The sequence below is a fragment of the Periophthalmus magnuspinnatus genome, chromosome 23 (genome assembly GCF_009829125.3).
Source record: "Periophthalmus magnuspinnatus isolate fPerMag1 chromosome 23, fPerMag1.2.pri, whole genome shotgun sequence".
NCBI lineage: Eukaryota > Metazoa > Chordata > Actinopteri > Gobiiformes > Gobiidae > Periophthalmus > Periophthalmus magnuspinnatus.
Window position 1 is genome coordinate 1,410,067 of NC_047148.1, and position 24,088 is coordinate 1,434,154.

At 42.8% G+C, this 24,088-nt stretch overlaps 1 protein-coding gene across 1 annotated transcript in view; it reads left to right on the top strand.

Moving 5' to 3' along the window:
* Positions 1-24,088, top strand: part of LOC117391418 (cilia- and flagella-associated protein 44) — a 72,721-nt gene that overhangs the window by 44,320 nt on the left and 4,313 nt on the right. Inside the window, exons 16-33 of the mRNA XM_033989229.2 lie at positions 3,462-3,604; positions 4,204-4,477; positions 4,562-4,617; positions 4,893-5,055; positions 5,196-5,326; positions 7,919-8,124; positions 9,456-9,603; positions 10,149-10,326; positions 10,959-11,200; positions 11,409-11,655; positions 11,850-12,053; positions 12,795-12,990; positions 16,629-16,745; positions 19,057-19,187; positions 19,276-19,407; positions 20,412-20,607; positions 22,138-22,298; positions 22,534-22,668. Of these exons, the coding sequence (XP_033845120.1) occupies positions 3,462-3,604; positions 4,204-4,477; positions 4,562-4,617; positions 4,893-5,055; positions 5,196-5,326; positions 7,919-8,124; positions 9,456-9,603; positions 10,149-10,326; positions 10,959-11,200; positions 11,409-11,655; positions 11,850-12,053; positions 12,795-12,990; positions 16,629-16,745; positions 19,057-19,187; positions 19,276-19,407; positions 20,412-20,607; positions 22,138-22,298; positions 22,534-22,668 (3,060 nt within the window). The remainder of the gene's footprint in view (positions 1-3,461; positions 3,605-4,203; positions 4,478-4,561; positions 4,618-4,892; positions 5,056-5,195; positions 5,327-7,918; positions 8,125-9,455; positions 9,604-10,148; positions 10,327-10,958; positions 11,201-11,408; positions 11,656-11,849; positions 12,054-12,794; positions 12,991-16,628; positions 16,746-19,056; positions 19,188-19,275; positions 19,408-20,411; positions 20,608-22,137; positions 22,299-22,533; positions 22,669-24,088) is intronic.

Below are 24,088 nucleotides of genomic sequence, written 5' to 3' on the forward strand. Positions count from 1 at the left end.
CCCGGTAAGGTCTATTCCAGGGTACTAGAGAGGAGAATCTGACCGATAGTTGAACCTCGGATTCGGGAGGAGCAGTGTGGTTTTCGTGGACCAGCTTTATACTCTCCATCGGGTCCTTGAGGGTTCAACCGTGTCCCTCGTGGTGTCCTTTGGGGGATGCTCTGGGAGTATGGGGTCCAGGGCTCTTTGCTAAGGGCTATACGGTCCATGTCTGACCAGAGGAGGAGCTGTGTTTGCATTGCCGGCAGACCTGTTCCCGGTGCATGTTGGACTCTGCCAAGGCTGCCCTTTGTCACCGGTTCTGTTCATTATATTCATGGACAGAATTTCTAGGCGCAGCCAGGGGCCGGAGGGGGTCTGGTTTGGGAACCACAGGATCTCATCTCTGCTGTTTGCAGATGATGTTGTCCTGATGGCTTCTTCGAGCCAGGACCTGCAACAGGCACTGGGGCGGTTTGCAGCCGAGTGTGAAGTGGCTGGGATGAGAATCAGCTCCTCCAAATCTGAGGCCATGGTTCTCGACCAGAAAAAGGTGGTTTGCCCTCTCCGGGTGGGTGGTGAGTCTCTGCCTCAAGTGGAGGAGTTCAAGTATCTCGGGGTCTTGTTCACGAGTGAGGGAAGGATGAAGCATGAGATTGACAGGCGGATCGGTGCAGCATCTGCAGTGATGCGGTCGCTGTATCGGTCCATTGTGGTAAAGAAGAAGCTGAGTCCAAAGGCAAAGCTCTCGATTTACCGCTCAATCTACGTTCCTACCCTCACCTATGGTCATGAGCTTTGGGTAATGACCGAAAGGACAAGGTCGTGGATACAAGCGGCTGAAATGGGTTTCCTCCGTAGGGTGGCCGGGCACACCCTTAGGGATAGGGTGAGGAGCTCGGTCACACGGGAGGAGCTCGGAGTAGAGCCGCTGCTTCTACATGTCGAGAGGAACCAGCTGAGGTGGCTCGGGCATCTGCTCAGGATGCCTCCTGGACGCCTCCCTAGGGAGGGTGTTCTGGGCATGTCCCACTGGGAGGAGGCCCCGGGGAAGACCCAGGACATGCTGTCTCTCGGCTGGCCTGGGAATGCCTTGGGGTCCCACCGGAGGAGCTGGAGGAAGTGTCCGGAGTGAGGGAAGTCTGGGAGTCCTTGCTTAGACTGCTGCCCCCGCGACCCGGCCCCGGATAAGCGGAAGAAAATGGATGGATGGATACCAGGCAAGGTTTTCATCAATAAGACTGATGTCAGAGCCAGAGTCAATAAGAGTGGTCACAGTGTGAGTACCACTCTCAAGCAATAGATGAGCTTTAAACTGAGGCCATTTAAGGGGGAAAGTGTAGTTTTACTGGATATTTGACAAAAATGGCCGGATTTACGCTACTGGCGGCATTCTCACTCTTCAGGAGAAAGATTGGTTTGCCCACCTCCATGGGCTCCATACCCCCATCATGAGGAGCTGAGGTGTAGCTGGCCAGACCTAATGGGGAATGTGGGCAAGGGATAGGTTGTCGTCCAGAAAGTTTTTGCCTTTTCTCTTTACGCAGAGCTTAGATATGGCGATCAAGTTTGGTTTCCAGCTAGATTAGGTTATCAAGGTCAGAAGGGAGATCATGAGATGGGCGTCAGTCTGAGCTGCAACATTCCACTGACTTTGAAGTGCCCAAATCCAGAATTTAATAGAGTAATCAGCAACCATGCGGGCCACCTATCGCACCCCCATTAGACCACCAGCTGCATCAGGTCCAGAGGATGTGGCCCCTGAACACCTTGTGAACTTCTCTTGCAAATGCACTAAAAAAAGGACAAGAAGCTTTCTAGCACTCCCACTCAGCAGTTCCCCCAACCAAGCCCTATCAGTAAGATGATTGATCCCACTTTGGCCCTCTCGGTGGCGAATCTGTGAGGTTTTAGGGTAAAGAGAATGCAGCAGAATGGATTACATCCTTTGGGGTCTCCCCCATAGCATTCAGGTGCACCTACTCGAGGTTCTGAAACAGGTCCAGGTGCAATCACCTCAACAGAAAGTTGTGGTGCAAGATGAGATGGAGCTGGAGTGACAGCAGTGACTAGCTGGTTAACAGTGACTGCTAATTGCTGAGCTGTCACATTAGCTATATTTTCTTATAGAAAATCAGCAGGCTGATGAGCTGCAGTAGCAATGCGCCCGTCATTCCTTTTCAAGATTTCAGTCTGATTCATTCTGGTGTCAACTGCACCCGCGTGCACAATTAGCTGTTTAACTCCTTTGTGTGTTGACAAAGGTTTTGGCAGGAGTTTTGTAATCTCAGAAACAGTGTGACTGGGATACGAGCAAGTTTGGATTCCTCTGTGGCTCACATCTCTGATAGCACCGTCTCCTAACAGCAGCGTATCTCTGACTTTGATGTTTGGCACAGATTGCCTGTCTGCCGCCGCTCTTTCATTGCTCTTGTTTTGTGACAAAAATCCATTTTCTGTTTGTATATTAACATCAACATCAGTCTGTGACAGTGGTCAAAATCTGTTTATAAGCTGTATTTTGGTTGATGTAACATCATTTGGAAAAGACACCGTATCACTCAGGTTTAAGTTGAAAGTAGTAGTTTTTTCACCCTCTTCTCTGAAAGTAACTGTGGGTTGCTTACCACTTGAAGTCACAGGCAGCATCCAGTGAAGTCCTTTTTCAGATTCTAAAACAAATATCTTTGCTTGTAGCTCATTACTTTGTTGTTGATCGTTTCGACAGCGTTCACAGAAAAAATTCCTTTCGTTTCGTCCCCTGGACATGTTGCTAACTCGTCAGAAATTTTGTTAAAACATTTAGAAATGGTTTAAAAGTCTTTGTTTACTTAATAGAAAATCATAACTAAACAGCAGTGGAAGAGGTAAAATGATTAAAAAGCAAAGTAAAGAAGAAAGCAGCAGGAGCAAGAAAGGATTGCGTCTGCATTCTTCAGAGGCAGGTCCCTCAAACGGGGATTAATACAGATTCAGAATACAGAATTGCAGAAATGCAAATGACAGAGTAGTTCAAATACAGAGCTTGAATGTGTTTCTCTTGACCCGTCAATAATCTAGCAAGGACTCAACAGAGGGAGTATATAGGATACCCTGGGTTGATTAAGAAATGAATGGCAGCCGCAGGGGAAAACAGGTAGGCAGCAATAGAAGGACCTGAACAGACTGAGAAATGAAGCTAGAATGGAGATAAACATGAAAACAGGCAGAACTGTAACAGAACCAGCATCAGCCTAGAACTGGTTCTTAACCAGCTCAGAACCAGCAGCAAGAAAGGTGGTATTATACAGCCGTAATTCAAGAAGTTGTATAACTATAGCATGCACTATTCACAAACTATATTTCATAATGTACATGTAGGGGATTTATAATATAATATTGGGACTGATGATAAACTCTCTCCTCAGTATAAGCCATCACTGTACAAAGTCATAGAACTATGAGTAGATTGTGCGGTCTGCTGTGTAACCTCTCCGTGACAGGGTGGGTATGACGCAGGCTTCTTGTACCACTGTGAGTTCTCAGAAGATCAGGGGCTGGATCCTGCTCAGCGCCAGGACGAACCCTTTAAGGCCCTGCCCCTCCATAATGCAGAGCAAGACCCCGTAGTCTCTCTCACATTCAGGTACAATCACTCTCTCTCACTATTTCCTCCTCTCTCACCCTCTAACCCTCTCTTTCTCTCACCCTCTTTTTAAAACTTTCTGTTTTAATGCAGGAGGGCCTGGATATATAATCAGTGTTCAGTTTTTGTCAGTTCAATCACAACCACAGCCTGTGCCTCTTTTCTCCTCTCTCCTCACTGTGCCTCCTCTCTCCTTGCTGTGTCTCCTCTCTCCTCGCTGTGTGTCTCTATACTTGCTGTGTCTCCACTCTCCTCTCTCTCTCCTCGCTGTGTCTCCTCACTGTGTCTTCTCACTGTGTCTCCTCTCTCCTCAGTGTGACTCCTCTCTCCTCAGTGTGACTCCTCTCTCCTCTCTCTGTCTCCTCTCTCCTCTCTGTGTGTCCACTCTCCTTGCTGTGTCTCCTCTCTCCTCCCTGCGTCTCATCTCTTCTCACTGTGTCTCCTGTCTCCTCGCTATGTCTTCTCTCTCCTTGCTCCTTGGTATGTCTTCATCTCTCCTCATCTCCCCTGTCCTTGGTGTGGCTGGTACTTCCTCCCTGAGACCTCCGGCTAAAGCTCAGTCCTCCTTGTCTGTTGTGTGTGTTCTGTTCCTGCACCAGTTCCAAGCGACACCTCTTGCTGTGTGGGATGACCTCCGGCTCTCTCAGAGTGTATCCCCTGAGCCCAGGTGACTACAGCCTGGAGTCCATGCACCACTACTGGACCCTGAGTATCCATGACAACAGCTATGGCGCTCTGCGACACCTACGCACCAGCTACGATGATCAGTTTGTCCTGACAGCTGGAGATGATGGGAACATTTTCAGCTTCAGTTTGCTGTCTCCTGAGGAGCTGCTTCAGCAAGGCTCTCGTGCCAAAGTGCCCTCCCCCCGGGTCAGATGGCTCTAAAACCAAGATCACAAGTTTTTTTTTAATGTTTCTATTTGTTTCTAAAATCTGCTTGTCTCATTTTAACAGACTGGTCTTGAGCAAGAGGAAGTGGCTCAGGACATTGAGGACCCCTCTGCTTACAGGTGTGTGTTCAGTTTGTAGTGTGTATCATGCAGTTCTATACTTGTTCTAAACTACAGGGTTTTAACCCTCCCTTTAGGCAGGGTTAGTCCCCTGCCTAAAAGGACCTTGATAGGCCTCGTTTTAAGAGTGTAGGTCAGAAGGGCCTCCAGTGCAGCAATGCACCAAAGCCCCGGAAAGCAGTCTTGTGAACCTGGGACAGTGGGACAGGCACTGATGGTTGGTGAGTGTTGTATGACCCTGGGACAGACACTGATGGCTGTTAGGTGTTGTGCAGCATTGAGATGCGCAAGCAGAGGCTGGAGAGTGACCGTGTGCGGCGTGAAGCGGAGCAGAAGATCTTGAGGAAACGCAGGACTCTGGAGGATCTCCAGAAGAGCTACAGACTGCTGCTGTCCGAGAACCAGGCCCTACCCCCACACGTGTGTCTGCAGCCTGAGGTATGGATCAGAGCTTACAGGTACTGTGACCAGAGCTTGCAGGCCTGCAGCCTCAGGTATGGACCACTACAGGGCTATGGCCAAACCTACTTACAGGACTGCGAAAACCCTTCCTTTACACGGGGGTACATGTTTTGCAGGAGCTGTGGTTGGACATTCGTTTTGTGGAGCAGGCACAGCGTGTGAAGGCACAGAGGCTCAAAGAAGTACAGAGGCAGCAGGGCTGGGAGGAGGAGCGCAGCCACCGCGCTCTGGACAAATTAAACTTCTGGTGAAAACTCTTGTGCTTTAAAGCCGAACTCTTATGTACAATAGGTCGACTTTAAAGCAACTCTTTTAACAAATCATATTATAGCTTTTTCTCCTCACAATTTACTCACCTGAAGTTGTATTTGGAGTGATTCATCTTTTCAAACCAATCAACTTTGGTTTTCACCGCCACCAGTGCACGTCTCTGTAATTACCCTTCTTTGTAATTACTTCCTCTTCCAATTATATTTTGTTAATCTGTGATATGCGTAGGATTCGACAGCTTCTCATAGTTGTTTTGTTACAAATGAAAAAAAATCTACTGCTCGCTGGCAGCTATCCGTTGGAGGCATGGGTTTATTGAAATAACTGGATAGGGTATTGCTAAATTAGAGCTGGTCCGAATCGGATTAGTGTCCACTCACTGGTATTACAACAAAAAAATCCCTCCTGCCCAGAGAGGGGGGGTGGGGGGTAGCTCAACTGTGCATTGACATCAATCAGCCATGTTCAATGCCAATGGCGACCATGTTTAGGGCTTGATCGGAGTTGCCGATAGCTGCACGGCTCTTTGTTGCAGTGACATTTACTGCAACGTCAGCTCCCATTAGGTACTGATGGGAGCTCCTAACCCAGAAGTCAGCAGACTTGTTTCTTTTATTAATATTGTGTCTTTGTTATCTGTGTAATCACTCAGTCATCCAGGTCTGAGCCATAGTAAAAGCTGAAGTTAAATCTGCCAACTGGACAAAAGCATTGTAGGAGTGAAGACGTTTCGCTGCTCATCCGAGCCGCTTCTTCAGTTCCGGTCAGATTGCTGGTGGACACTGTCTTATATCTGGCTGAAGGGAGGAGCTAACCACACTGAAACTAAAACAGCTATTGTTTCAGCCTTAATGGCCCTATTCAACTGTTAATGGCCCTACTCCCTCATCCTATTGCTCTCATTGTTTCCCTTGTTTGCCTTGGGTCTAAGGATGCATTTATAGATGAGGGAGAGATTATGTCTCAGGCCCCCATTCCTGTTTAATGAAGAATTGTCTTTCCTAACAAAAATAGCTTATTTTGGAGTCACGTGGGAGCACCGAGCAAGATGAGAACTGTACGTCAAGGCCCTCATTTTTACCTGAATTCACCATCAAAGTTCAGCTTCTTCTTAATGAACTATTAATATTTAGCGGCCATAAGTGGATTTCTGCTGGATTTGTGATTTTGGAGTAATAATGACCAGAACAGCGTCTGCCAATCAAGGTGCTATGGCTGGTGGAGCTAATCCCAAATCAGCTAGCCAACCCACAGAGCTAAGTGTGTTGGCTGAAATGCAGCAATCTTTACTAAAACCCACGGAGGAAATGGGAAAAGTTGGGTAGCTTTTGATGAGCTTACAAGTAGAAGTGAAAGAAGCTAACAAGGGGATACAGCTGGATGAAGCAGAGCAAATCACCCAGGCCAATTATTATGCGATTGTTGAGCTACTTGGAAAGAGAGCGAGTGCTGGCGGCCGCTGCAGCCAAATATAAAAGTAAGGAGATCATCGTTTGGAAGGGCTGCAGGTTGTCTTTTATCGCTGACATGACGAGAGAAATCGTGGAGAAAGGAAAAAAGCCAGACAGAGGCTTCATGAGCTGGATATGTGTTTTAAGATAGTGTATTATTAGATTAGTTTTGATTTATATATTAATATTACTTCACTTATTTCTTTATATTATCTATTTTGTATTATTATTATTTTCAATGTATTATTATTATTTTATTTATTTTTTTGTCTTGTAATTTTTTACTTTTAATTCATTTATATTCATTTTTACTGACCATTACCATTGATCATGCTTTGAAGAAACACTGAGGGGATGGGGGCATCAAGGGGTGATCATTCGTGTGTCTCACGAACCATTTCTTTTCTCTGACTAAGATCTGTATCTCACTATTTTCAAAGGACTGAAGAAGAGGCTTAGATGAGTAGCAAAACGTCTTCACTCCTACAATGCTTTGTCCAGTTGTCCAGATGTGCCTTTGTTAGTTTCTTGGTATCTCACTTCTGATATCCTGCTTTGAATTCTTCTAAATCTGCTTCACGTAGTTTGTAGTCTGTCCTGGACACTTGTTTGCCTACTGTTGCGAAAGTTTAACCCGAGTTTTGCCACATGTCTCTCATGTTCATGCTCTTCGCTGACGCAAAGTGATTTGGCACTGGATGATGCTGAGTGTGGGCATTAGTAGATAATGGCTGTACCTAGGGCCTAGACATTCACAATCAGCACTGTGTAAATGGACCCTAACCTTAACCATAACCCATAATTTGGGGAAATTGGCACTGGTTTCATGGTAGGTCTGTTGAATATTCTTTTTTATTTGAAGCACATCTCAGTTAAACCTCCATAGTGTCGTGGTGCACGCATTTACGCAAACGGGCCGTCAGGAACTGTGTGGCATTTTGTGTGTTATAGGGCCTTTAATGAAGACACTTTAAGGGCTATCGGAAACCAAACTGATGTTTGAGATGAAGAAACGTGTTGCGTTTGCATTATGTGTTCAAAAACAGGAAAACATGATCATTATTAATGTACACATTGTACCCTGTGACTGTTCCTTCCAAAGCTGTGGTTGTTTGCAGGTTTAAAGACTCTCTGAGCTCCAGTGTGATAACAGTGGTGGCCATAGCGTCTGACCACAGGGTGTCCACATACCGGCTGCCTTCTGCACCCAAGCATGCCCAGGATCCAGTCAGGAGAGCCAGCCAGAGCAGCTCCAGTAGCACCACCAGCACTGAGGCCCGCATAGGGAGAACCGAGCCTGGCAGAGGGGCCGCTACCATCTTAGGTCACACTCTCCTCTTTCTATATGTCTCCCACTCCTTTCCTCTTTACATTCTCAAGGACTTATGGGACTGTGAAGTGATGATGCCAATAATTCTACTTATGGGTCCAGTAGAAATTCTATTGCTGGGCTTAAGATAACACCACATTCACTGTACTATTCTATTGCTCAATAACATTTAATACAAGTGATGGAAGCAAAAATTATTGATGATTTTTACTGTAATATAGTATGTTTTTGGGTTTAGTCAGTAATAGAAATGATCAGGTTCAACATTTGCGTATTGGCGTTTTGGATATTTCATGACAAAGTAAGATAAGATAATATAAAATATGCCTTTATTAGTCCCACAGTGGGGAAATTCCAGTATAGTACAGTACAGTAAATAGAGAAATCTGTCTCTTGCCCCTCATCACATTCCCCATCACATTCTAGAATCTGAAAAAACCCAATTTGACATGAGGGCACATTGACAGATTTTAACCTGTTTCATGACTTTGAGCAATGCTGTTTGAAATTCTGTGTTTTCTGGTTTTCCTCCAGAGATGATCTTATTACTATTTCAGATTTTTACAAGATTAAAACATATTTTTCTTGGAAAAATAGATACAGCCACTCTTATTGTTTAGTATAAAAACATTTCAGTCTCCTGACATGTGGCTAATATATGCAGAAGTTCCAAATCGATGAATCAACTTGAAAGAGGACGTCTTCTCCACACTCCCAGGAACATGGCTGTAATACTGCACAATGTTTTTTTTTTATTTATTTTATTTATTTAGAAAAGGGACAATGCATATTAATGAACATAAGATACATATGTAAACATGCCAGATTTTAGCCACAGGCTAGTTTCCATCTGTTGTCCCTGGACAGGTTGATTCACATTTCACATAAAATACCACATACACAAAATACAGTCAAATACAGAAAAAGGACAGAAGCCAAGTCAAAAACATAAACTCAGGAGGGTTACTACAACTTTTAAAGTGCTGTGTGTATTGCACAAGTCCTAAAGTGCTGTGTGTATTGCACAAGTCCTAAAGTGCTGTGTTTATTGCACGAGTTCTAAAGTGCTAAGTGTATTGCACGAGTTCTAAAGTGCTAAGTGTAGACGTGCCCTGTGGTGAAAGAGTCTGCAACACGACACATCTTTGTTACTTATATCTCCATAAGTAACACAGGAATTCTGAATCACTAACAACTAATTATTAGTTTCAGCATAAATTTGCTAAAATAGTTAAGTGACCATGGATTTCTATTGGCCCTTCCTTTTAAAAGACTTTGATTGTGACAATGTCTTCTCTCCTGTGATGTGTCTGTGTGTCCTTCAGAGGAGGAAATGGTGCACACTTCTCTCGTGTCTCGGCCTCCTGCTGTTAAACTGGCTGATCGGCAGGTGGAAAGGCTGAGGAAAGCCAACGAGAAGGCAGAGCAAGCTCGAGCTAAGATCCAAAAGAGGAAGGAGGAGTGGGCACATCTGTAAGTTCTCCACATGCTGTGGGCAGTAGAGCAGTGAGTACACTGAATTTCAGGGGCATATGTTGCTCTAACCTTATAATATTGCTCATCAAAAACATACCTGGAGATGTGTTTTGTTTCATTCACAGCGCCCCAGTGTGTTGTAAACTCTATACAATCTCACTAGAATTATTTGAATAATTTGCAGCCTTGGAATGGTCTAACTTTGAAGCTACAGCTATTGTTTGAGCATCATTGAAAGTGCTTCTCAGTGCACTAAAGGATATTGGAGACTCTCTGTGGCAATTTCAACTGAACAAAACAACCTGGGTATGTTTTGGATCTGGTAACAACATTCTAATATGGCTACAAGCTCACAGGAGTCAATGTTGCATAATATAAGATCATTAAAATATAAAAAGTGCTCAATGGCCAAAATCCAGAATTTCTGTAAGACCAGGCACAGCAGTTATTCATTTCAATTATGTTTTTATTTAAAGAAGATTCTTTAAAAAGAGAATTTATACAAATGATGTGAATGTATAAATGTAGTGTTGTTGTGTTAGTTATGCGGAGAAGCCTGATGAAAACTATGAGGACCCTCGGGACATCCAGGCCATCCAGAATGCTCGAGAGACTGTGGGGGACCGAAAGCTCAAGCCCTCTTCTGACCTCACTGTCCCCAAACAGCTGCAGCTGAACACCGAGAGGAAAAGAGAGGAGCTGACCTCACTGCAGGAGGCGGTAACTACGCACACACATCAGCTAAAACAAATAAGTTATATAAATTTGGCACAACTGCAACTGGATAATACAGTATAACAGTGTACTACAACAAGATCTGCAATGGTCCCTAAACCGAAATTACACAGATGTTGAGTGGGGTTTACCCTCATAGCTCAGCAAATATGCATTTAAAGTAAAAGTAAGAGAGAAAAGAGATTTGATAGACAATTTGTGAGTTTTGGAGGTGGCATGTCACTTCCAAACATTCTCCATGGAGATGGATACGTTTCATGCCATACTGGCAATTTGGCATCCTGCAAGGCGACTGCTGTAGTGATTTTGGGCTATACAAAACTAAATTGAATTGAAATACTGTGGAAGATTTTAGCCTCCTCCAGACCAAAGAGTCAGGTTTGTGAAAATGCAAGCCCACTTAGAGCAAGTACATAATTTTTTTGTGCAATGAAAGAAACCAAAAATGAAAAAAACATGCTTTTTCCAGTTTATTTTTTGGCTAAAAAGCCTAATAAAACTGTATCATTGTCTTCAAATTCAGTAGTATTTTCAAGTGAATTAATTTACAGGAATGGAATATGGTGAACAATCAGACTAAACTCTGACCAAAAGAACATGTTCCATCTCATCCACAGATGCGGTGCAAACAAACAGAGATGAACACTCGGATCATAGCCTTACGAGACTCCAAGTTTGAGCTGGTGGCTCGTCTCCACACTTTGAGCATAGAGTTGCAGAGGGTCCAGTGGAGGCTCCCAGCAGAGTCCCACTTGCTCTGCCCCACCCTGCCTCATGTGCTGCCTGAGGAGACCCCTGAGAGGAGGCTGCAGTACACCCGCGCCACACTACAAACATACAAGCAGCTGAGGGACAACTGGTACGGACACTATACCATTTCATTCAAATATTGTCCTCCTTTGGGTCAATCACATTTTAGAACTATTCAAGTCATGATGTAGTACATGCTCTGGGAATGCCTAGGGATCCCACAGAACAGCAGGACGAAGTGCATGTGGAGATGGAAGTCTAGTGCAATCTTTACTTGTTTTATTGTTGAAAAATGCCCATATGACATTTTTATCCAGGTCTGGAGTGAAGGAGCAGGATCAGGATGGAGTCTCTGACATTCTGCAGCAGCTGGAGAAAAAGATGGACGAGGGACAACACACTAGCAGCCAATCAGATGCCACAGAGAAGACTGCTAGCCAGCCATCAGATGCAGACCTGGAGCCAGAAGGGAAGGGGCTGGTGGAAAATACAGGTCTGGAAAAGGAGCTCCAGATGGAGAAACAGATCAGGCTATTGTATCAACAGGACTGTATAATAGAACAGGTTTGTAAACGCTGCCATATCACTGCCACTATAACACACCCAATGGCTGTCTGTGCCTCAGTGGAGGATGTGACTCCCGGTGTGTGTTTGAGCCTCAGTGTGGGAGTGGGATGTGACTCTTAAGTATTTATCTTGGTGTGGTGCCTGTGCCTCAGAGTGTGGGATGTGACTCCTGGTGTGTGTCTGTGCCTCAGATGCAGAGCATGATATGCAAGTGGGATGCATCCCTGCGGATGATTCTCCATGAGAAGCTTGCTCTGGACCAGAAGCTGAAGCTAGCAGACCTCCGACAGCTCACTCTGCTGCAGGAGCTTCTGCTGCTCGAGCAATTTGAGAGGAGAGAGGAGAGTCTACAGAGCAAGCTGAGCATCAAAGCGGAGGAGGAGGAAGCCATCACGGTACATGAGCTTCACTGTTAGCACCACATCATTCTATAGGCCCACCATAATTTGCAGAAATGGTCAGGTTCAACATTTTTATATTTGCCTAGCTTAATTTCTTTCTGCTGTTAGTCTGTAGAGACAATTTAATAGTTTTAATTTAAAAAAAACAACAAAAAAAACACTGACAGAAGAAAGGCTACTAATCACACCACCAGGTGGGTGAAGTGTCTTGCTGAAGGGCACAACAACGCTGTGCGCTAGAGCCACTGTGGCTCAGCTGTGGTTGCGTCCTGATATTACCTGCAGTCTCCAATCCAATTAATGTTTTGTCTAAGCAGACAGGAAAGATAGATGGTTAAAACAAATCATCCACCTGGTTTACTCCCCACATAGGTTTTCATTTTTTACATTGTAATGATGCCATTATATTCCGAGAGTAGTAAGTGCCATTTATTTTAATTTAAATGTATTGCCAATAGATTTGACATTTCATGTGGTTTTAGATATCCCAGAAAAGAACCCCCTAAAACATTTTTAGCCTACACCAACTATACATTTGGAACCTATAAAGTCTATCTAAGAATGTACAGATCTGTAGTGTACCCCTAACTGAGCAATGTCTCTCCCAGGATACAAACCGTGTATTCTTTACTTGAAAATAAAAACCTGAAATGTCATGTGCTCCTGTTTTCATTTTGTGTGCCAATAATAATTATAAACTGGATAAGAGAACTCCTACGTTTTGATGTGCTTTAGTTAAAACTGAAGGAGCTGAATGAGCAGCTGGAGTCAAAGCTGCAGGACATCTCCAAACTTCAGGAGCGAGAGAAGGCCCTGACCACCACCTTCATCGCCTCACTTGGAGACAACAACAAGTTTGAAGAGTTCCTCACCAGAGTCTTCAAGAAGGGCATCAAAAGACTGAAGAAGAAGGAGAAGGCTGTAGAGGAAGGTAAGGCTCTGAAACCAATAGGCAATTGTGACGTAGAGTCATATCATTATTTTAGTTTTGCTCTGGCTCAGTCAATGAAATGGAATGCTAATAAATAATCTATTTAATTAGACAAACAAGTATATGTTTTATTTCAAATTATGATAGTATAGTATATTATAGTGTATTATAATGCGTCAAGACTTTTTTGATTCAACATCAATTTTTGTATATGGTCTGCAATGGGTTCTTTGGTTTCAAAGAAATTCATTCATATTATCTTTTTATTAGCAGCTTGTATTTAGTCTCCACTATTGCCTTTTGATAGGCTTTGTTTATTTTTTATCAGGCAATAAAAATATACAGTGGGGCAAAAAAGTATTTATTCAGCGACCAATTGTGCAACTTCTCCCACTTAAAAAGATGAGAGAGGCCTGTAATTGTCATCATAGGTAGACTTCAACTATGAGAGACTGAATGAGGGGAAAGAATCCAGGAAATCATATTGTAAGGTACTGTGTGCGTCTGGCATGCACTGATTACTGATCCGTCTTCGACTGAGTTGTCCTTGGTCAGAAGGAACAGGCAAACTCCACTTGTATGATTCAGGGATGTTTATTCAGGAGGAGGGAGCAAGTGACATCGAGGGACTGATTGTTACACAGAAGTTTGTGGTGGTGTATCCCTGTGTAGATGTGTGTACATGTGTGTGTGTGGTTATCTGAAAGAAAGACAAAGTATATATGCACTAGCAACACCAGAAACACCACTAAGCTATACAATGAATGAACAGGGAAAATGGCATATTATAACACCAAAAACCCCAGGGGGGCGCTCTAACACAATAAAAAAACTTCTATGTAAACCTTAAGGGCTTGTACAAATGTAATAATGAACAAATGGGCAAAACTGTACAAAATGGGTAAATAAGTTATTTACAGGCAGATGCAGTGAAGAATATTAGCTATTGCAATAGGATGGACAATGGATGGACACAATTGAAACGTTGTTATGTGGTAATTGCACATGGAGCACATCGAACGATAAAAATACCCATTTGTAAAATAAACTGGCTAAATACAACATTCGTACCCAATTACAAACAATATTTGCATCGTATGAACGCACACAGGACTCATACACACAAGATTAGGTAGTGTGAAGACGAGGCTCCGCTCCTAACACTGTAATACTCTACAGTGAATTCACGGGCCACGGGCTTTCTAGAACTACAGTATTAACAGGTGCATCATGGGTAATGCAGTCCAGCTGACTTTTAACACATATTGTAGGATTTTCAATGAATTAATTTGTAATTTACTCGGTAAAATAAGTATTTGGTCACCTACAAACAAGCAAGATGCAGCTTCTTCTTTGAGAGGTTTCTCTGTCCTCCACTCGTTGCCTGTATTTATAGCACCTGTTATTAGTATAAAAGACACCTGTCCACAACCTTAAACAATCAGACTCCAAACTTCACTATGGCCAAGACCAAAGAGCTGTCCAAGTACACCAGAAACTAAATTTTTCACCTGCACCAGGTTGGGAAGACCTGAATCTGCAATAGTTAAGCATGGTGTGAAGAAATCAACTGTGGGAGCAATTATTAGAAAATGGAAGACATACAAAACCACTGATAATCTCCCTCGATCTGGGGCTCCACGCAAGATCTCACCCTGTGGGGTCAAAATAATCACAAGAACGGTGAGCAAAAATCCCAGAACCACACGGGGGGACCTAGGGAATGACCTGCAGAGAGCTGAGACCAAAGTAACAAAGTAACAAAGGCTTCCATCAGTAACACACTACACCGCCAAAGACTCAAATCCTGCAGTGTCAGACATGTCCCCCTGCTTAAGCTAGTACATGTCGAGGCCCATCTGAAGTTTGCTTGAGAGCATTTGGATGATCCAAAAGAGGATTGGGAGAATGTCATATGGTCAGATGAAACCAAAGTAGAACTTTTTGGTAAAAACTCAACTTGTCGTGTTTGGAGGAGAAAGAATGTTGTGTTGCATGCAAAGAACACCATACCCACTGTGAATCATAGGGGTGGAAACATCATGATTTGAAGCTATCTTTCTGCAAAGGAACCAGGACGATTCATTCATGTAAAGGAAAGAATGAATGAGGCCATGTATCATGAGATTTTGAGTGAAAACCTCCATCCATCAGGGAGGATGTTGACTGTTCTAGAGGAGATCTGCATGGAGGAATTGGTCAAACTACCAGCAAAAGTGTGTGTAAACCTTGTGGAGACTTACAGAAAACATTTGACCTCTGTCATTGCCAACAAAGGGTATGTAACGAAGTATTAAGATGAACTTTTGTTATTGACCAAATACTTATTTTCCACTATAATATGCAAATAAATTATTTAAAAATCAAACAATGTGATTTTCTGTTTTGTTTTTTTTTCTTCTTGTTTTGTCTCTCATAGTTGAAGAGTACCTATGAAGAAAAAAAAAATTGTCTCTCTGGGGCCAAGCCATTTACATTTTCACAATGGGAAGAGAAAGGGATTTATGTATTTGGAGACATGTTCACCGACTCTGGACTTCACCCCTTTAACGATTTATGTGTTCTGTAATCTGTCAGCATCTTCTTTTTTCTTATACCTCCAGTTGAGATCCTCCATGAGCCTATAGAGCTTCATGGACTGAATCTCTCACCACACACAAATTACACAATGTATTAAATAGAAAAATTTAAAAGAGTTTTGTTACACAAATGTATATAGTTTATTATTGAATGCAAATTATAAACCATTGAAAATGTGTGGAGTAAGGATTTGGAGGCAGTATTGGAGAATGACAATTGGAAAAGAATATGGAACACAATTACTTATTCATCAAAAAATCCAAACCATCAGATATTGCACTTTGACTTTCTACATAGAACTTATTTAACCCCCAAAAAGAGATACTTGATGAAGCTCACTTCTTCTCCATATTGTGATAAATGCTCAGACAACACGATCGATACTTTTATCCACATGTTTTGGGATTGTAAAGATGTTAATATATTTTGGAAAACCGTACATTCTTATCTAACTAAAATGTTAAAGATTTTTGTTTTTCCCCACTTATCTTTTTAATTAATGATTTTTCTCACAAAAACAGAATTAATTAATTAATTAATAATAATGTTATTATTATTTATTAATGATGATGGTAATGGTAATAATAAATGATAAATAAAAAAGAAAGGTGTGTGTGTGTGTGTGTGTGTGTGTGTGTGTGTGTGTGTGTGTGTGTGTATATATATATATATATATATATATATATATATATATATATATATATATATATATATATATATAGTATGTATAGTAATGTATAGGTGTATATAAATACATACATAGTGTGCAAGTATATATGTGTATAAGTATGTTTTATGGTATAGGTGTGTGTATGTGTGTATGCATATATGCTTGTGAGTTTTCTATTTTGTAAGTGTTTGTATATGTTTGTATGTGTGTTTTGATTTGTACATGTGGAGCCCAGGGAGGGGGAGTAGGATTTCACCATGAGCTCGGGATTCGTTTTTTTTTTTTTTTTTCCTTTTTTTTGTGGGGGGGATTTATTTGTTTTTGTTGTCTATATGTTGACTATAAAAAATTTGATCACAAAAAAAATCCCCTTTTATGTGTGCAACAGAGCAGGGGACAGGCAGCGAGGAGGACGAAGATGAGGAATGGGATGAAGATGTGGATGAAGATGATGCAGACATGGACGAAGGGGGTGCTCCTCTGGATGACAGTGTGTGTCCTACCAGTGGGTACTCTCACATCCATCCTACACGCTGTATACACCCAACATTCTGCATCACTTCACTGTGCTTTAGTAACATGTAGCTCTACTGTCTGAAGGGAATTGAACAAAAGAAAGTATTTTAAAAATTTGACAGTGCAGTGGCCACTTAATTTTTGTATAGCATTTATTTATTCCCTGTTTACTTAATTACTTACTTAGTGGGTTGTTGCATCAACCCTCATTCTGTTGCATACAAACTGCGAGAGTAGAGCCAATTGAATGCAGGTGAAGTGTCTTACCCAGAGGAACATCTGTACCAAACCAGAGGTAAACTGCTAATCCTCTGGTTATGGGGCACATGTGTCTTCACATGTGAATGATGTGATGTTTTATTGTGAGAGCATATTGAGTTAATAGAGCACACAGAGCACAGCACATAGAACACAGCACATAGAACACAGCACATAGAACACAGCACATAGAACACAGCACATAGAGCACAGCACATAGAGCACAGCACATAGAACGCAGCATATAGAGCACAGCACATAGAACACAGCACATAGAACACAGCACACAGAGCACAGCACATAAAACAAAACACATAGAACACAGCACACAGAGCACAGCACATAAAACAAAGCACATAGAACACATTACATAGAACACAGCACATAGAACACAGCACATTGAACACAGCACATAGAACACAGCACATAGAACACAGCACATAGAGCACAGCACACAGAGCACAGCACATTGAACACAGCACATAGAAGACAGCACATAGAACACAGCACATAGAACACAGCACATAGAACACAGCACATAGAACACAGCACATAGAACACAGCACATAGAGCACAGCACACAGAGCACAACACATAAAACGAAGCACATAGAACACATTACATAGAACACAGCACATAGAACACAGCACATTGAACACAGCACATAGAACACAGCACATAGAACACAGCACATAGAGCACAGCACATAGAGCACAGCACATAGAGCACAGCACATAGAGCACAGCACATAGAACACAGCACATAGAACACAGCACATAGGACACAGCACATAGAACACAGAACATAGAACACAGCACATAAAGCACAGCACATAGAGCACAGCACATAGGACACAGCACATAGAACACAGAACACAGAACATAGAACACAGCACATTGAACACAGCACATTGAACACAGCACATAGAACACAGCACATAGAACACAGCACATAGAACACAGCATATAGAGCACAGCACATAGAGCACAGCACATAGAGCACAGCACATAGAACACAGCACATAGAACACAGCACATAGGACACAGCACATAGAACACAGAACATAGAACACAGCACATAAAGCACAGCACATAGAGCACAGCACATAGGACACAGCACATAGAACACAGAACATAGAACACAGAACATAGAACATAGAACACAGAACATAGAACACAGCACATAGGACACAGCACATAGAACACAGCACATAGAACACAGCACATAGAGCACAGCACATAGAACACAGCACATAGAACACAGCACATAGAACACAGCACATAGAGCACAGCACACAGAGCACAGCACATAAAACGAAGCACATAGAACACATTACATAGAACACAGCACATAGAACACAGCACATTGAACACAGCACATTGAACACAGCACATAGAACACAGCACATAGAACACAGCACATAGAACACGGCATATAGAGCACAGCACATAGAGCACAGCACATAGAGCACAGCACATAGAACACAGCACATAGAACACAGCACATAGGACACAGCACATAGAACACAGAACATAGAACACAGCACATAAAGCACAGCACATAGAGCACAGCACATAGGACACAGCACATAGAACACAGAACATAGAACACAGCACATAGAACACAACACATAGAACACAACACATAGAACACAACACATAGAACACAGCACATAGAACACAGCACATAGAACACAGCACATTGAACACAGCACATAGAACACAGCACATTGAACACAGCACATAGAACACAGCACATAGAGCACAGCACATAGAGCACAGCACATAGAACACAGCACATAGAACACAGCACATAGGACACAGCACATTGAACACAGCACATTGAACACAGCACATTGAACACAGCACATAGAGCACAGCACATAGAGCACAGCACATAGAGCACAGCACATAGAGCACAGCACATAGAACACAGCACATAGAACACAGCACATAGAGCACAGCACGCAGAGCATATAGAGCAGAACACAGAGGAGAGCACGTGGGGCAGACTCTGGCTACAGTGTGCTTCTCCTCTGTCAGACTGTGAGCTGGCACTATTCGAAAACGTGCTGCAGCTGAGAGAGCGCAGACTGGACCTGCAGGAGCAGCTACAGGAGGACAGGAGGAGCGCCGAGGCTCTAAAGAAGGACTGTGAGACCCTCACCAAGAAAGTAACTTTCTTCTTTCTTTCTTTCTTTCTATTATGCTGTTCATCTACACATGGATAAATCAACTGTTACTCTGTCACTGTGTTTCCAGGGGCAAAGACTGAGGAGCAGTTGCAAGGCAGTGGAGGACGACCTAGAGCTGATGGCCCGAGAGAAGCAGCAGAAGATGAACGAACTGGACGTGGTGGTGCCTCTGTGTCTGCACCAGGTCAGACACGCCACAGTACATGGGACAGCACTCTTCATAAGGGCTTTTCACATGGAACAGTACTCCCTGTAAGGGCTTTTCACACAAAAAAGCTCAAATTAACAAAATTTATGAACAATTCAACTCTTAATATTATTATTGTATTTAATTAATATTTTGGGTAAAAAAAAACAAAAAAAACACCACATCACTTCAAAGGAATTGGTGCATGCACCTGTGTTACCAAAAGGTTCCTGGCCTGAAAATACCTATCCCAGAACAGGAGGACCCAGTTCCTTCTCTGTCAATAGGGACTGGTAAAAATAGTTTGTGCAGTATTAATCTATTGTACATCCTTATAGGTTGGTTACATTTTAAATATTAAACATTTGCCTGGTGTTTTAACCATGCACAAACAGACCAGAGACCACATGAGCCAGATAAATTTGTCTGAATTTGTATTGTATTGTATTATTTTACGATTACATGTGTGATTTTTGACGTTTTTTGCTCGCTCTAAAAAATAAAGCTTTATTGCCTTAAACTAAGTCAACAGCTGACAGAACAGAAAGTGTATTTAATCATTTCTATGAGTAATAAAAGTTAGTGTCAGGGTCATGTAGGTGGAGCCTGTAGCATAGGGTCATGTGGGTGGAGCCTATAGCATAGGGTCATGTGGGTGGATCCTACAGCACAGGGTCATGTGGGTGGAGCCTGTAGCATAGGGTCATGTGGGTGGAGCCTATAGCATAGGGTCATGTGGGTGGATCCTACAGCACAGGGTCATGTGAGTGGAGCCTGTAGCATAGGGTCATGTGAGTGGAGCCTGTAGCATAGGGTCATGTGGGTGGAGCCTGTAGCATAGGATCATGTGGGTTGAGCCTGCACCATAGGATCATTAGGTGGAGCCTATATCATAGGGTCACGTGGGTGCAGCCTGCAGCTTAGGGTCCTGTGGGTGGAGGTCTCTCTGACGCTCAGCTAATGTTCCAGGGCCTGGACAGTGCTGATGTGCTCTGACTATGGGCTGTGTTCTTCAGTTTGTGTCAGGCACAGAGCTGCTGGCTGACCTAAGCCAGGTACTGGTGCTGGACTGCAGTGAGCTACAGCGTCTACAGGACAGGATCCCAGAGCTGCAGTATGAGAAAGGCCAGCAGAGGGAGCGCTTCCACCAGGCTCGGCAGCAGTTTGCCCGGCTGCTGCAGGAGAACGCAGACATGAAGTCCAGGATCCAGGGTCAGGCTCCTCACACTCACACATCCCTACTGCCCCTATTGACCTTATGAACATTTGCAACATAATCATCGTCCTGTAGTTATTGGACATTTATAACCTTTGCAGTTAATGAGTCACACTGGAAACTCTTGGCAAATGTCCAGAGAAACATTAGTAGCAAAAGTAAAAAGGTAAAAAAAAAAGTAAAAGTAAAAATTTTAAAATGTTTTGTTATAGCATATAATTTGAATGAATGTTGTTTAGTATTTACCATTTTCAAATTTTCATTGATTTAACATTTGACTAACTGAATATTACCTGAGATGTGATGACACAATCCCGAGTTCTGTAGGTAGGTAGCCCTGACTAAGCCTGGCTCAAGATCTGGGATGGGTCCCCGGGCACAGCACTGCAGTCACCTACTGCTCTTGACAGGAGGGCCCAGTGGCACTGAAGAATGAGTCAAATGCAGAGGGCAAGTTTGCCTATGTCAGGGGTGTCAGCCTGATCATTCTTTGAGCCATTAATATTAAATGCAAATTAAGTATTTAATTATTTTTTACTTTTTATTGCAAATGGCTTTCACCTTTCAAAAACAATGTAAAAAAGTAAACATTTAAACTGTGTTTTTTATAATCACAATAAAATAAATTCACTGAGATTTTAGAATTATTCACCTCAGAAGGAGAACAAATAACTTGCACTAATGTGAAGGCAAGTTATAAAGTGAAACTGAGATCTGGACTGTAGTAAATAAACTAGGTCTGGCTCAAAGACAATGGTTTTGATGTGCAAAATGTCACACAGGTGAGAATCAGTTAGTCTTGTCCTCGTACAGTTCTTGTTAAAGTTTATTACCAAGAATGTCTTCACATACAAATATGTCGAACCAAACAAACTCAGAATTTTCTTAGCAAAGGTTTGAATTTCTTTAAACCTGTCTTTATCCAGTTGGCGATAAAACTCAGCGAGCTTGAACATGTATATTTTACACTGGTCAACAGTGCTGACGGGCCACACATAATTATTTTTATTCCAGAGGCTGTGGAAATGGAAAGTGGAAATTTGTACAAATGGCCCCCGGGACGGACTTTGGGTATGCCTGTCCTATGGTGACATTAAAGTGCACCGTGACCTGTACTTTGTTACCTCATTATTGTATCTAAACACCAATGGAGAACATTGGGTCATTTCTATTTGAAATGTTTCACACCATTATGACATTTTGCTGCATCTCTGAATGAGTAGAAATACGAAATACTGTATGAATTATATTATGAAGTACTATATGAAATGCAGTATGAATGATATTATAAAGTACTCTATGAAATACTGTATGAATCATATTATAAAGTACTATATGAAATACTTTATGAATCATGTTATAAGGTACCAAATGGCATTATGATATGAAATACTTTATATGAATGAATTCATTTGAATGCTTCTGGCAGCTGTTGTGATTGTTGGTGTGGGGGTTCATATTGGCCAGGCCTAGTGTCTAGTGGCTGTCTGTTTGTGATTAAGCCCTGCTCCTGTCTGTCGTTACAGTGCTGAAGAAGAGGTGTGATGACCTGATGATGAAGAAGTTTGGGCGAATCGTGGACATGGAGGCCCTGCAGACACTTTCGGGGAACAGGACCCTGGAGGAGCTTAAACAGGACAAACTACTGCGGGACGCAAAGTACGCCCATGAGATCCACCAGTGGGACGTACGTATGTCCACAATATTAATGTGCCTTTGGGCAAAACACTTCACACAAACGGTCCCACACTTCGCTCCGCCCATGGTAGCAGACAGTACAGCTCTTCATAACTTACAAACAAAGATGGCTGCTGTAAATTATAAAGATACAGCAGCCATCTTTGTTTGTAAGCTATGAAGAGCTTACACACAGTACGCATACAGCCTCAGCCCATGTTAACTGGCCCTGATATCTTTCACAGCTGAAGGTTCTGGAGGCTCGTGAGGCTCTGATGAAGGACACGAAGATCAATACAGAGATCATGGTCAGCATGAATCGAGTTCTGAATGAAAAGAAAGATCTGGAGCAAAAGATCAATGCCTGGGAGAAGAGGATGGTAAGTGTGTGTTTCAGACCTGGTACACAAAGTGAGTACAACCTCAGACCTGGCACATAGTGTACAGCCTCAGATGTGGTACACTCAGTAAATACAGCCTCAGACCTGGTACACACAGTTACTACGGCCTCAGACCTGATACGTACAGTGAGTATGTCCCTAGACCTGGCACACACAGTGAGTACAGCCTCAGAACTGGGACACAGATTGCACAGCCTCAGATTTGGCACACACAGAGTGACTGTGACAGTACTTACGTTGTCATTTAGCTTTTCACTCATAGTTTTCTATATGTTAAATTAGCTATAGATAAACGATTGTCCACTTGGTACTGCTCCACTCTCTGCTATGACAGACCAAAGCACGCAGCACAGCACGAGTCACACCTGACACCTGAAGGACCACTCTACTTAATAGGCCTACAAATGTTTGGCAATCTACAATGACTACAGTAAAACATAGCACATATAGGTCAATACAGGTGTCTAGAACAGGTGTTTTTCCGTTCTTCTCTCTGCGCATGCGTTGGCGTCTTTTGCTGCCAGGGAGATTGAGCTCCCGACAAAGTTTATTATCTTGATTTTATAGACACTTTAAAATCCGAAATTGCGGTTCTTAACTCTCTCTTAACTCTTAACTTTTTTTTTTTTTTTAATCTGGATTAATATTCTTATCGCTGGATACCCAGATTTGACATTTTTTAATGTCAAACTTACCTTCTGGCGAGGGTGGAGCGTGTCGATCCGCTGTCGCTCTGTTTCAAGTCATCTCAATGCAGTGGGCTCCTTTTGTATTTGTATCCTTTTTTTTTGGGCCCTTGTGTGTAAGTTTTGGAAAACGTTTTTAATACGGATCTGATCACATCCCTGAAATGGTTATGGATTTTTACATCTGATCTTTTTACTGCTTGAGTTTTAACTTCCTTTACAGTATCTTGTCACCCGCTTACTTGATGCATTGTGACCGCTGTCTACATTTGGAAGCGAGGATGACGGAGTTAGAGAACCGAATCTCCTTACTGACTCAAACAGAGTCATTCTCGTGACCAACTCCTTGACTCAGTGGTGACACTGGGAAAATCCAAGTCCATCTCCGTCCCCATAAATGAACTCGATGCGACCGTTGCTGTTCCCAGTGTAAACTCCGCTCCTGCTGGTGCGGGGTGCAAGCAGCCAACCTCTGCCAGTGTTCGGCATGACATCTGCGGCTGTCTTGGTGCAGCTGAGCTAAAAGGTCCAACTTCTTCTACTCCCTCACACAGCTGGTCTCTTGTTAAGAATAGTAAACAAAAGTGCTCACGTCTGTATGCAAACACAAACCAGAAGCAGCCATTGGAGCTATCAAACAGATTTAATATTCTTGACCTGGATGAGTTTCCATGTTTATCAAGTCACAGTCAAGAGCTGCCAGCTACTCTTAG